General features: G+C 41.0%; 1 protein-coding gene across 6 annotated transcripts in view; it reads left to right on the top strand.

The window, feature by feature from the left end:
• The window catches only part of agtpbp1 (ATP/GTP binding carboxypeptidase 1), a 33,321-nt gene that overhangs the window by 5,299 nt on the left and 12,832 nt on the right, over positions 1-15,190 (top strand). For 2 of the 6 annotated variants that reach the window (XM_052067809.1, XM_052067813.1), the window contains 15 exons: positions 167-225; positions 2,337-2,467; positions 6,006-6,073; positions 6,458-6,533; positions 8,024-8,170; positions 8,740-8,871; positions 8,972-9,065; positions 9,760-9,797; positions 10,513-10,721; positions 11,280-11,457; positions 11,564-11,602; positions 12,470-12,570; positions 12,649-12,765; positions 13,058-13,656; positions 15,100-15,183. In XM_052067809.1, coding sequence (XP_051923769.1) covers positions 167-225; positions 2,337-2,467; positions 6,006-6,073; positions 6,458-6,533; positions 8,024-8,170; positions 8,740-8,871; positions 8,972-9,065; positions 9,760-9,797; positions 10,513-10,721; positions 11,280-11,457; positions 11,564-11,602; positions 12,470-12,570; positions 12,649-12,765; positions 13,058-13,656; positions 15,100-15,183 — 2,072 coding nt within the window. Of the gene's footprint in view, positions 1-166; positions 226-2,336; positions 2,468-6,005; positions 6,074-6,457; positions 6,534-8,023; positions 8,171-8,739; positions 8,872-8,971; positions 9,066-9,759; positions 9,798-10,512; positions 10,722-11,279; positions 11,458-11,563; positions 11,603-12,469; positions 12,571-12,648; positions 12,766-13,057; positions 13,657-15,099; positions 15,184-15,190 lie in introns of those variants that run through there. The other 4 variants (XM_052067810.1, XM_052067812.1, XM_052067811.1 and 1 more) reach the window with 4 other exon arrangements.

The following is a 15,190-nucleotide window of genomic DNA, read 5'->3' as shown; positions in this document are numbered from 1 at the left end:
CTCAATGAAAGCATAATATTGTTAAGACTCAATGTACTACTGATGCACTTCTAAAACGGTTTATGACTGGCCTTATTTTGCCTCTCAAGTGCTCCTGTTTTGGCTCCGCTCACTCAAGCCACTTAGTTTTGAAACTGCATGCATTCAGTGTTTATGTCTTTCATAGACGACATGCCACGTTGATGTGACGAAAATGAACAAACCGAAGATGGCCTCAGAGAAGGGGTGAGTGTTTTTTTTAACTTTAAAAGCCTAATTTCATCCAAGCAAAATGATGCCATTTGTCCACGCTTCGACTCTTTCATACTGTTACGCACCCTTGAGTGCGTTCTCATACCTATTGAACTCCCAGTGTAGCACCAATGCTTGTTTTGTCTCCTATTATTTATTTTTGTGCACAGAAACTTCACGTGAATGAGGTTAACATAGGCAATTATGCAGAGGCTTTTTGTTCTTGTCACAATTCTCCATTTTAAAATTATGTGTGTTATGCAAATGTATAATGTACATTTACTAAATGTTGAAAGAAAGAACTGTAATGTTATGCTACAAGAAAAAATATTATGCACTAAACTGAAACTAAATGGGAATTAAATCACTGCAAATTTCCCCAGTGTGGGACAAATAAAGGTTATCTTATCTTATGTTATTATGAGGGGGGAAAAAAAGTTACTGCAAAAAAATTTAATATTTCCAAAGGAAAAAAATAACCCTAGAAGAAAATAACAATGTTAAACAATCATTTTTTGATTTTTTGAGAATTTTATGAGAATTATGTTTCTTTTTGGTAGACTCAAAAGTGAAGAGGAAACAGAGGATTAGAGCTGAGGCAGGGTTTAATGACAAAAAAAGCATAGCGTATGAGCAGGGTGCAGGAGAAATTTCTTAGTGAAGCAGATGGCCATGCGATGGGCTCTTTTGGGTGTGCTTAGTAAATGTGGGACTTTGGTGACAAGGTGGAACATGGCTGGACCAAGGATTTGGCAGCAAGCCGTGTGGAGGTACGAGTGAGAAGGAAAAGAGTAAAAGAAGACACTGTCAAATATGCAGCTACACCCCGTTGTGTTCGCCAAAATACCACTTCCAGAAGTTGGAATCATCTCGCACCTGCATAAAGATCAGTTAGGCACTTAAACCGAGTTGATGAATGATCAACTGATTGCAAGTGGAGAGTGAATGATTGCCCTCTAGGAACAGATCTGCCCAGCTTGAAACAAAAAACAAAAAAACAAAATAAAGTTGTCCTTAAGGGAATAAAGAAATAACTTTTATACAATTGTATTTATAATGTAACAACAAAATTGCTTTACAAGAATAAAGCCATGGTTTTGTGAGTAGGGGAACCCTCCCTAAAGTCTTAATATCACAAAACTGTTCATATATACAAGAAAAATGAAACAAAACCCTTTTCTGACAAATATTCCACATTTGCAAGATTACAATCTTGAGAATTAAGTCACTTTTTAAAGCGAGAATACATTCATAAATACAAAGAAATTCGCAAGATTATGAAGCATGACCAAATCTCATGATTCTAGGAGGATAACTATTTCCAGAATATTCTAATGAGAATAACGAGTAACATAATATGAGGAAATGCTTCGGTATTTCTTTTTAGTGTGGCCCTCATGCCCCTTCATGTATAACTGATGCAATGTGTTTATTTGGGCATGTATTGAACGCTCTTATGCGCTCGCTTGCCATTTTTACTTGCGCTGTCCCCAGTGTGCACTCTTCTCTGCTGTGTCTTTATAAGGACATGGGGAACATTGAGCTGCGCTGGGTACAACTTGGATTCTCTTCTCCCATGATTGCCGTTGCCGTACCAAGCAGCAACCTTTCACCCCGCTCATCCACCTGATCAAAAGACCTTGCCCTAAACTTTCTGAAATCGTGTCTACCAAAGTCCACATTGCAGACCCTGGTGTTTTGCTAGCTCTATAAATACCACCCCTGTCTATTGAAACATGGCTGTTTTAAATGCAGCCTTGTTATTAATCATTCGCCCATGAGGATAAAAAATTTTTGTTGTTGTTGATGTGTTATGAAACCCGTTGATTATTTGTTTTGTGTATCAAGTGTCATTTTGGAGCCTGGGCTGTCTTTGAACTGAACAGGGATAAACTAAGAGAACACAGAATTTAAAGGGCTAACCTCAGATGACCCTGATGTATCCCAATGGGATGTTATTCCCAAACATTCCAATCCACAAATAAATGGATGAAAGCAATGCTGTGCTCGGTCTCTACTCTACAGTGCAGTTGTTTTTTTTTGCACAAAACTCAAAATTCAAGCAAATTCAATCCAATTGACGGTCGCGCTCATTTCTCTCCCAGTGTTCCCAATAACTCCAGAGTGCAGATCCTGCTGACCCAGCTGGAGAAGATGACCGGGGACTCCATGGTGAGGGAACCTGAGATGGCGCGGCAGATCACCTCCAAGCTCCTACATCTTATACAGACACAAGGTAACAACTCACAAATAATAAATCTATACACTGTATTGTACAATATCTTTAACTAATAGGTGCCATTGGACTACTGGGTGGCAGAAAGAGATTAATGACTGCTGACTTTGAAATTCAATCAGTGACAAAAATGTATGTTAGCGATATTTAGGAAGCAGTATTTTTCCATTTCAGAATTAATGCAGTGGAAACCTGTGGTTGAGGAGGAATAATGTAGTGAATACTGTATAAAATTGTTTTATAATTCATCTAAGTTGTAATTTCATTATTGGCTCAAGAACAATGATTAAATGCCAAACATCGCATTTGCAAGATTCCGACATGGCGGAAGAACCATGTTGCTTATGCACCAAGCGTCTGAATTTTTTGTGGTTCTGTCCTCCCTGAGTGTGCTTTAAGCTGTTTAATGACACCCCATTTGGAGTTTACTGTAAAACTAAACACAACAAAAATAGTTACACACATTGTCTATTTAAATACAAGACATTTCGTTTATAACACATTGCTAGCGCAGATGCTAAAGGGAGTATAAAGTCCCATTGACATGCTAATGAGAAATTAACATAGACTTCGTGACATTCCTTCAAATAACGAATGTTCCGAGGCAACATATGAAGCCATTTCCACATGATATGCCATTCAGTAGAATATCCAAGGGCCCAGCTTCACACACTAAGTGCCAAGACGTGTGAAAATAAAAATATAACAACAAAATTTAAAAAAGTATATATGATAAAGAGAAGCAAGATGCAATGCAGCAAAGGTTTGGCTGCAGCAGAATGAAAATGCAAGTCTGGATTTCCACCTGATAGTAATTTTGGACTTGATGAATAGAATACATTCATTCATTCATTCATTCATCTTCCGAGCCGCTTGATCCTCACTAGGGTCGCGGGGGGTGCTGGAGCCTATCCCAGCCGTCTTCGGGCAGTAGGCGGGGGACACCCTGAATCGGTTGCCAGCCAATCACAGGGCACACAGAGACGAACAACCATCCACGCTCACACTCACACCTAGGGACAATTTAGAGTGTTCAATCAGCCTGCCACGCATGTTTTTGGAATGTGGGAGGAAACCGGAGCACCCGGAGAAAACCCACGCAGGCCCGGGGAGAACATGCAAACTCCACACAGGGAGGCCGGAGCGGGAATCGAACCCGGTACCTCTGCACTGTGAAGCCTACGTGCTAACCACGGGACTACCGGGCCGCCCGAATAGAATACAATTTTCAAGAATAAAGTGTTCAATATGCAGGGGGAATATAAGCATGGGGGTATAATCGTAGTTTGGAATAGTTAGGAGTTGAAATCAATGAACATTTCTTTTTTTAATTAATCGTGATTTCAATATCAGTCAAAATAGTGATTAGAATTTTTTTTCCATAATTGCCAAGCCCACGTGCACAGAAGCTCGAAAGACTGCCTCGAGGTGGAGTAGCCTCTTCTAAAGGGACACTGGAAAGCTTGTGTCAAGAACACGCGTTGTTGAGGATCCAAGTGCAGGGAAGCGGTGAGGCAAGGCAGGTGCTCTCTCAAAAAAGAATTTGATTTCAAAAAACTTAAAAAGGAACACAAGGCACTCTGGAATCACCCCAAAGGTCAAAAAGACTAGATTCAAAGACTAATCTTACGAGGACGTAACATAACAACTGACAAGAAGACCAAACCAAAGTGAAACTGGTTTTGCAAGCGTTGATGGTGTGTATGTGGTTCTCTGTTGGAGCCAAAACATCAAGTATAATGGACACCAGCCTAATTGTTTAACACAGCCTTAAAACTACACGACGAGTAGCCTTAAATAGTGTGTTTCATTTTAAATGTTGGATACATACTGAAATAGTTTCACAAATTGTTGGCTCAAGCTTAAATTTGTCAACATACTACCGACTGTCCTACCGCTGCTATATACTGACCTCTCGTGGCATGTACTACACAGCACAAAACATGAGCCCCACTTGGGTGAAAATCCTGCAGTTACTGAAGAGAAATCACACGTGATGTCACGCATGTCACACACAATATCAAGTAACATTTTTTTCTGAAAACACCCGATGCATCTCTCTGAAAATGTGCACAAACTTTAAGGTTGAGGTTATAAGTAAAAGAACTCATTGGTATTAGTGATTATAATACAAATAACTAAAATGTATATTTAGTAAGGGCCAAGGACTCTCTTAAATGATTAAATCACTGCATTTATGACAAGTGTATTGTTTATTTTCTTACATCTTGTTCATGTATTGATTAATCTTTATTAAATTGTTTGTTTTTATTTAATTTTTATTTAAGTTATTACATCAGTCTTTTCTGTGCCAATAACTGAATTAAAAAAAAAGATAAAAATGAAATGGGAGTCAACTTTACCTTTCACCGTGAGATTGGGATGGTACGGGCTAAACATTTCACGGGAGGATACGAGAGTGGGATTGACCAGTACGAAAAAAAAAAACCTTGGACAGATATGCAGCCATTTTTAACGCAGATGACGTGCGAAGTGAGAGCAGGCCTCCAGTGGGAGTCTTTCTGAACGGGAGCAGGACAGGAGTGGGAGTTATTTTCACTAGGGAGTGGGACGGGACAGGGTTTTAAAAAACTATAGTCCGGGACTTTGCTGGGATGGGTCCCATGTCGCTTTCTAGTGGTCAGAAATGTTTCTCAGTTCTTGTCTGTGTTCAAAAATTTTATTTTGAGCCACGGAGGCCACCATACAGTACCTCTGACTTTTCTGGAATTTGAAGGTGGTTATACCTCCCTACTATGACGAATGGGTGCAGCAAGAATGTCATATGTCTCTCACACCCGCTCATGCTCCCCCTTCCTCCCTGTCTGTCAGCTGTTCTTCTCATCTGCAACACACACACTGAGCAACACCACCCCCCTGTAGGGTGTGTGACGCTAGTACCGATCTGTTTGACGGTAACTGTAAACCCTGGGCTGCAATTTGGTGTCCTCAGGTTTCACGTTTAAAGTGTGCGAGACTTGGAGGTCAAGAACAAGGGTGACAGCGGGATTTTTTTTAGTGGACTGTTTAATGTGTCTTGAGAGGCACATTACTCAAGTTGTTTCTCATTTTCTTTCATGGTTCCCCGTGCTGATTGGGAAAAATATGTGAAGTTATGTTGTTATTTTTTAAGACAACACATAGCGTATTTTGTGCAGACAGAGGCGGTGTTCTATGTGCAGTCAGGCATGCTGCTTTGGAAATACAATTAGCAAAAAATAAGTGTTTGAGAACCTATAAATGGAACGCCGCTACACCAGGAGGTACTGCGGCGACCACCCTGACTCTTCAGGTAAAGTTACATTGAACAGTTCAGATGATTTCTACAGAATGTGTGGCAATCACAAATGTTTCAAGTTACGCACATAAAAGTGAAGTGAAAGACAAGTGACAGCATAAAAAAAGAAATGAATACCACAAAATACAAAATGCCACACTAATTTTGTCCAAATAATGTGCATCGAACCAGCCTGACCTAGTGACATGCAAAGAAAGTTCCAGTAGACGGATGAACGGCTGTCTCCTGTTTGTCTCGCAGAGAAGACATCGAAGGAGGTGATGTCCAAAGGCACCAGCGGCATGGAGGTCATCCTGACTTCACTGGAGGTCAGTTGGCACCACTTAACGCACATGAGTCTGCTTGCCAGTCTACCTACCTAACTACCTACATACCGGCTCCTCCTAACCCTACTATCCACCTCGCCCATCTACCAATGTACTCATGTAACTTCCTACCAACCAACCAAACCTACTTAGCCACCAACCTCCCTACGTACAGTATCTCTAGATGTCATTACCTGCAGATGTACTTAATGAATTGTCTAATGGGTTTTGCATATCAAACGAGCATAAAAACCTCTAAATAAACAATACACATGCTGTCATGAATGTCAAGCTTTTTTTTCTATTTCTTTAACAAAAAGTTCTTGACTACTATCTGCTTTTTGATCATTTGCAAAAGCTAATTCATGACAATCTGACTCTTAACAGACCACCCGGGACATCCAGACGATTATGAACATCCTATCCATTCTCAGCGAACTACTGACCTTGGGTGAGAAAAGATGTATGTCGATATTTTCTCCATTTCTGTGGAGTTTGTGAATTTGAGCCTATCCCAACTGATTTTGGCTTTGAGGCGGGGTACGCCCTGAAATGGTTGTTGGGAACAGATGGACAAGCCTTCACTTCCGCATTTAGAAATAAAGGCAATTTAAAGTCGTCGATGAACTTAGCATTTATTTTGATGGAATATGGGAGGAAGCTGCAGTACCTGTACTAACCACTACTTTCCTGCTCTCCTTAAAAACAGCATAATATGCAGTAATCCCCTCCGAGTATCAGTTATCCAATAAAAACAGACTTGGAGGACAGTGATGGTGACAAAGCCCTGCTGGATGTAGCAGGAAAACATGAGTGATGACCCTACTAAAAATGATTTGTACTGCGTGTAGTAGTTTACTACACTGGATAATATCAAAGTAATTAAATATCATTTCGAACTTGTTTTACAACTTTACACCTAAAAAATAAATGGATGATTTGGTTGAGAAAAAAAATGCACCAAACGTGAGCATGCAGCGAAGACTGTCCTTAACTTCTACTGACAGTCCAGGCTAAACTTGGTTCCTGCTTAACATAACAACAACAGCTTGACTCTCAGTTGAGGTGTTTCACTTCTATATACTTCCTCAGCACCATTCCTGAACTCCCATATTTTCCTTTGATACTATCTTGTGCAGATACGTCAAACATACGGCCCGGGGGCCGGAAACTGGCCCCCAATGAGGTTCAACCTGGCCCGCATGATAATTTGAAAGTGAAAAAAATGCATTAAAGACACAGAATGAATATTTTTAATAAAATGCAATTCATACATTATCCGCTAGGGGCAGACCGTTTTGATCTGTGTAGAAGACAACATTGTTTTGATCAGAGAACAAAACAGCAGTCTTAATCTGTCCCTGAGACAGACCCAACACAGCAGACAGTATCTATCCGCCAATGCTCCTTTATACCAAAACAAAGGAAATACATGATATTTTGGTTATTTATAGCAGAGTATGGTATAATGTTAATGGTCCGGCCCACATGACATCTGCCGAGTCCGTATGTGGCCCACAATGTGAAATGAGTTTGACACCCCTGATTGTGTGGCATAGATTAGAAAGACCACGAAAAGTACAAAACGGTAAATTTTTCATTGACGGGCCAGTGAATGGTTCCACAGGGGGGAAAAAAAACTGAATAGGTGAATAGTGAACTGCAGATACATAGGGGCTTACTCTACTTTTACTATGTAGTGTGGAAATGAACTCTGTTTGAAGGGATTAAATATTCTATTACATCCCATAAAAAAATCAGAGGATGCCCGGTGGGATCACTATTTCTAATCATTTAAGTTTTTAAGTTTTCTGCCACGAGTAATACAGCAGCATTTTACACCGGGTTTCTCCATCTCCCTTGCCACTTTTTTATGGACTACATTTTACCGTTACTAGTTATAATCATTACATTCAAATTGTTTTACTTGCGGTAATCTCTTTGCTATTTTAGGCAAAGGACGCAGGGTGGGGGCCTTTGTATCAAAAGGAGGAACAGCCGTCTTACTCCGCATTCTAATCAATGCCAACAAAGAGATTCACCCCAACGAGGAGCTCATGTTGCATCTTCATTCCCTACTGGCCAAGGTGGGCCCGAAAGGTAGGGTGTTTTGCAATGACCATACGGGGGGATATGTTCCACATCCACCTGCAAAAGGCTAAAATCTGTGAGATAGCTGTAAACCTCCCACATACTTTAAACACTAAACTTAAAGTAAAACACACTTGTATGTATCTACTGTAGTGTCAGTTCCTTTAAGAGGTCGGGCTTGTCGGGATGGGGCGTGACATTTCCGGGTGAGTGTCTGGCCGTGAGCTGTGGCCGACAGAATCTCCTGCTACAGTGTGCTCATTGTATGTATTTAACTGTTCTTCTGGACTTCATTGAACTGCTGAAAAGTGCATTGATGAAGATAGCACTCCTTTTGAACATGCAGGGGCATTACAGTAAGCAAGTGTACTGTCCTGTAAAATCCTGTGGGAAAAAAACGATTGCTCTAAACTGCAGGTTTCTACTCTATAGGGACGGATATCTACGACAGATAAGTGACATGTGAACCACGATATTGCGAAGGACCAGTACATTGCACAAAAAGTAGGACTAGCGCATTGCATTGCTGAGCTTTAAGCCTTTGTGTGTGTGTGTGTGTGTGTGTGTGTGTTGTATAGACAGGAAGTTGGGCGTAAAGGCGCGTCTGACTGGTGCTCTGCACGTCACAATAAACCTGATCAAGAAGAACCTCCACAATGTCAAGCTGGTCCTGCCCTGTTTGCAGGTTCTTAGGGTGTACTCGGCCAACAGTAAGTCAATTGAAACATTGCTCAATTGTCATTCATTCTCCAAGAAAAAAAAACAACAACAACATTGTTTAATGTTTGTTTTTACTTCTGCTCTGTGAAGTTGTGAACGCCATAGCCTTGGGCAAAAGCGGAGCCATCGATATGATGTTCAAGATTGTGGCACCGTACAGCAAGAAGAACGCGAGCCTGATTAAGTACGTATTTGGACGAAAACTAAATGAATCTACACGACCAAAGGTTCTTTTTTGTTGTCTATTTTTAAATGCATGTTTGTAAATGAGCTATTCAAGAAACCCAATTCCAATTAAGTCGGAACGTTGTGTTAAAAATAAATAAAAACAGAAAACAAATGATTTGCAAATCATGTTCAACCTATGTTTAATTGACTAAAATGTTTCATGCAGCCCCGCTAATCTAAACACAGCATTCTGATGAATGTTGCGTTTGTGGAGTATGAGTTAAGAAGTAAAATCCACCCATTTTTATCCATCTCAGAAAGTGGCTATTTTTCCACTTGCTGTCGACTGACGATGACATCATAGTTGGTCAGAGCTCATTTAATAACCAATCATGGCTTAGCTTCATGAAACAAGTGCGCCAGGATTGGTTGTTACCTATTCAGTTGCAGTCTGGACACAGAGGATTGAACATTTCTTGTTCTGGAAGGAGCCTTGGACTGTCTCGAAGTCTCCAAAAACGCCACAAAAAGTCATTGAGTGCACAGCACTGAGTAGTCCTTGCCTCTCCCAATACTGCAGCTCATCCCATGGTCGTCATGGGAACAAAAACTGTACTCTTCATTTGATAGAACAGCCTAATTTGTGAAAAAAATGTCTTGTGTCTCCCTAGCCGCATTTGTAATGATGTTCCCTGCGTTTGACTCTGCAGGGTCGCTGTGGATGCACTTGTTGCTCTGCTCAAATCCAGTGAGTATTGATTTTACCGGGTGCACTGGTTGTGATGGCTCTGTCGCATGACAGTCTGATGTCAAGCTGTTCTGAACTGCGGGTGGGCTCAAAACAATTTCCTTAATTGATAATTAGGATTGAGGATCACAACTGCTTCAAAATTGATGCTGCAAGTAATAATGCAAGCCTGGATGCAAGGGTTTGAACACATACAGGGAAGCAACAACAGGGAAAATGGTCATTTTAAAGAATCAATCAGCAGACAGATGGGAATGGAACTGAGACTAAAATGTTCATACTGATTTTTTTTTTTAATGCAAACAAGGGTAGAGACACAAAAATGGATTTCCGTTTTATCAAATATGCAATGACAGGAAATTACACAATATTTACACAACTAATATGAAATCATCACTGTTTTTTGTTGTTTTTTAGTTTTATTTTTTCTCTTTTATATATATAAAGATTTTTTTTAAGTTAGTTTTTCCCAAAAGGACAGATTGGTTGGATTTTTTTCATCTGTATAAAACCATCAATTAAGCACCTGCATTTTGTATTCACTTGGTTGTCCCTCTGAGCGACAATATATCATGTGATATATGTATATGATAAATAAGGAGGCAAAAAGAAACATCTGAAATCGGGAAAGGAAAAGAAAAATCTGAAATCAGGAAAGGAGCAAATGGTTTTTCATGTGCCTGTACTTCATTGTATCTTCTCATCCTCTATCCAGAAACAAATGCTCGGCAAACAGTGGAGGGTGGCTACGTTCCCACCCTGCTCGCCCTCTACCTGGACTGGCATCGCAACGACACGTTGCATCGTCATACGGTGATCCGCAAGGGACTCCTGGGCTGTCTGCGCAATGTCACCAACATCAAGTTGGGCAGGCGGGCGTTTACGAAAGCAGATGGCATGCGCATTCTGTACAACTGTTCCACCGTGAGTGAGAGTATTGAGTGAATGCTAACACACTACAGTCCTCCCAAAAAGTTTGGGTTGTTTGGCTGTAGGGTAAAATATTAGTATGGCCCTAAATTGCACTGTAACTTTTACTAGTGTGCATTTTTTATTTTTTGAGCACATCTTCTTGAACAAGGTGCTTGAATTTAAAATTCACAGCAGGTGTGCAATCCATGAATGGACTAATTTTCTGGAGTGCACACTGGCATTCCGTCTTCTGTGCACTCTGAATGAACCAGTGTAGGCTTGGGGCGGATTTTCAAATGCACCCTATACTGTTCACATTTCGACATTTTGAGATCAAAAGGATGCCTAATAATTGATCATCAGTAAACCACTATTATGGGCCCTCAAAAAGGATTATGTGAGAGGGAAGCGTCATCAGCAGGTTTCAATAGCAGCAGAAGCACACATCCTTGGTGTTTGCTTCTATCTATCGGTGGAATGTAATTACCGGTATTTCATCATGCATTTTACGCCCATACTGAAATGTCCTCTTATGAATAGTGATATTTCCACTGTGGTATTTTTTTCCAGGAGTGTCTCTCATTGCGCACCTTGGATCCTCTTGTCAATGGCTCAAGTCTCATCATGAGGAAGTGCTTCCCCAAAAACCGCCTGCCTTTGCCGACCATCAAGTCAGCTTTCCATTATCAGCTGGAGTACGGGCTGGCTTCAGGGCCTGTCACACAGCTATACAACCAACCTCCCGGCGGTGAGAAAACATGCACCAAAACATGACGGCGGGTGGGGGAGGGCTCCGTACAATTCATGGACACATATGCACACTCAATGTTTCTCACACACTGCTACACTTACAGGAAGAACACATGCACAGCTCAGCAAGCCCTTAAAGAAGGGTAAGACTATTCAAGACAAGCAGAGAATAACATTTACCATTCATCATCCCTGCATGAGTCATTACTAAACTCGTGGTATACATGCATCATATAATGCTCGTTTCATGCTCTCAAAGATCATTGTGCAACAATATATCTCGTCTACCCCCCAGGACTCCTTGTATACAATGTTGTTGCTACAGAGATCAAGTTGAACTATTTTCCCATTGGAAATAATTTAGGTTGAACAAATCTGTTTCAGGCTCAAACTTTCGCCATCATCAAACTTTTATTAACGAAACATGCAATGGTTCAACCCTGCTGTTTAGATTTTTTTTCAACGACAAATTTGTTCTCAAATAACCCAAGGCATGTTTAATAAATAATTAAAACAAATCTCTGTGTGTGTGTGTGTGTACACATGATCTGCTTAATGAAAGAGCAAAATGACAAAAATAAGGCCAGTAGAAAGTGTCATTCTAATTTAAAAAAAATATTTTCTTTGCTTTTGAAACTTTAAAATGGGGGTCAAATTGACTAGCAGTTTAACAGGCAGGTTAATATACATTTCACTGTGACGTACTCAACCACTGTTAATTCATAATGTCAGATCAAAATAAAAATATCGATCGATAGATTTAAACCACGAACACCAACCGTCGTCTATTAACTTTCGCTGAAGTCAAATACACGATTATTCATCTTGTATGTACCGGTACTTGAAGAAATGTTCAACTTTCTTCAAAAAACATTATCATTTGATCATGGCTGCACGCATTTTGTGTTTGGAGACATCCTGGTGACCCCTCACAAGAATAATATGTTCCTCCAGAGAAACAATTTTTAAGGGTAATAAGTGATGCGCTGTGTGTATGTGTGTCCCACCAGTGGACGACGTGGTGGATGAAAGTGACGATAACGAGGACACAGAGGCAGACACGGAGAACGATACGGAGAACGAGGAAGATGAGAAGGATTGTCGCTCACTGGTAACTCTTACATTGGTTTCTTTTCTTGCCTCTACGTATGCAAATGCCCACATACTGTCGTGCCTTTCATTTATACAGAATGACGACATTGAAAAAGATATAAACAAGCTAAAACCCCAGGAGATCCCGAGCCGACCTTACGAAGAGTTAAAAGTCTACGAGAAATTTTTCATGGAGTTGTCTCAAGACTTCCAGGTAAGTCTGAACGATTTTGAAAAACAATATAATTGTAATTACACATACTCCAAACAATATGTGAGTATGTAGACTGCACTTCTTAAGCACTGAACTTATCAAGACACTCACTAACTAACTACTGAATACGAAAAATAATAAAATCATGAACCTCCAAGAACAGAGGCAGACTATAGTGTAATAAGTCACGTGCAGCAGCATCCAGGAGCCAGAAGACAGAGGAAAGAGAAAAAAAAGACATTGTGGAGAGTTCACATGAGAATAATATTTTCCACATGTTCCTCCACTCTAGGGTTTCAACTTTGGATCCTCTACCACATCTTCATCGGCTCAATCTGCTCAGCCCATCGTTGTGCCCACCGCTCAAGTGCCGTCCCCAAATCACGTCACCGCACGGAGCACTGAAGATGTCTGTGACTCTTCTGCTCCCACTCCCGCTCTCCGCCCTTTGCAGCTGGATGCCAGTGATTTTGCCAAGGGCCCCAACAAAAAACAGGAGACACATAATCAACCAGCGGAGCAGAAACTTCGTAAATGTGTCTCCTTAAATGCAGCTCCGTTGAGAGTCAAACAAAAAGAAACGCTAGTTAGTGCGCTGAAGGCCACGCAGCCCCCTCTGCTTTTGGAGGGCATCACCATTCGCTGTTTAGCAGGAGGTGGATCAGACTGCGGCTCAGAGGGCGCAGAGGATGAAATTGGTGAAGGCGCTGTCCTGGAGGTACCCGACACAGCTCAGCTTCTCCCTTTGCATGACCTGGACCTTTACGTGAAGATGGTGAAGGGGACAAAGTCTGTGCCGTGCTACACTGAGGTAGCCTACCCGGACTACTTTGGACACGTGGCCCCCACGTATAGAGAGCCCCTTCTGGATAGGTTGTACGGGGTACAGAGGTGAGAAAACACAGTTGGTGAAAATCATTTGAACATTTTAATACAAATGATGCAGTCCAGGGAAGTACAGCGATGTAATGGTTCGCGCGCCGGAATGATAGTCGAAAGGTTTTGGGTTCAGGTTTCGGCTTAAGGCTGCTCTTGGTGGAATTTACATGTTCTCCCTGTGCTTATGTGGCGTGGCGTTTCCACAATTCCAAAACATGCATGTCAGACTCAAAATTGTTCTTAGCTATGAATGTGAGAGTGAAGACTGATATAGCCTCCATCTCACTCATGATCAAAATGAGGAGAAACGCTATATTTTGTTCACAATTTGAAACTGTTGCCTGGCATGTCATGCTTTCATTAAAATGTGCCAGGGATTAAGTAATGATATTTTTTTGTCTTGCAGAAATTCGTCTGTTCGACTGCCCTGTTTCATGCAAATGTACCCCTAATCACACTACAATACAGAATACAGTGAACCACTCAGTTGTTCACCCCAAAACTCCCCTAGTCACCCTAGTGCTCAGGCCGCAATAAAAGTATTAATTTCATGCCCTATTGTGGCTTCTTAGTACCACGGAGCTATGTTGACGTGAGTTGATGTTTTGCCACTGTCTTGGCAATTTCAAGCATTTTCATTAGGGCCGTCAGTTACTTGCCGATGTTTGTTATTCATGGCCGAGCTTGGCCCTTATCCCTAAATAGCGGGCAAACACTTGAAGGCATTTTTTTTTAATCATGGAGACTAGAGACAGAGCCTGTGGGTGGATTACTTGTCCAATCTTTAAGAGAGTACAAACTGATAACACCCACAAAAACCACACAGATCATGTTTTCACTCCCGGCAGCAACATTTCATCAGCAAAATAAATCACTTTTTGTGAATTAGTGTGCAGGATTCTTGCCTACGGCATACGCAGCAAACACATTGATGTACTTGTTTAATTTCACACTTGATAGGTAGACGCTCCAGAAACCCAACTATTTGTATTGGATTAATTTCAAATTAAAAGTAAAAAAGAACCCTTTCTGCTGGGTTTGTTCAACCTATTTCATATACGGTCATAGGGACAGAGCCCTACCCTATATTGTTTCTCCCCCCTGCAAAAAAGGTTTGTGATTGCTGGGAGATGCCACTAGATTGCGACAAAGCATCTGTTTTCTATTATCCAAGGCTCTGGCCTGACTTAATGGTGCTTCTCTCTTTATGTCAACGTAGTTACATGGCACCACAATGGCATTAAAGCAATATCTCTATATTATACAGGAATTTTCCTGAGCACAAAATCAGTGAATAAGTGAGTTTAGCAGCAACAAAAATGGACAATAGATTACCCCCCCCCCCAAAAAAAATCAGCAAATATGTGAATTTGCCCACACCAAACTGTAACTATGCGGGGTTCCAAGTTCCAAAAATGCAATAAAGCTCCTAAATTTGCTCATGTAACCATACAGGTCTAAGATATTCCAGGATATCGAGAGGTTGATTCATCCAAATGACATCATGGAAAAAGTCGTTTACGACCTTGACATTCCCAGGTAGGTT

This window comes from Hippocampus zosterae, chromosome 6 (assembly GCF_025434085.1).
Source record: "Hippocampus zosterae strain Florida chromosome 6, ASM2543408v3, whole genome shotgun sequence".
NCBI lineage: Eukaryota > Metazoa > Chordata > Actinopteri > Syngnathiformes > Syngnathidae > Hippocampus > Hippocampus zosterae.
The sequence above is the reverse complement of the archived record's forward strand: the minus strand, read 5'-3'. Positions and strand labels throughout refer to the sequence as shown.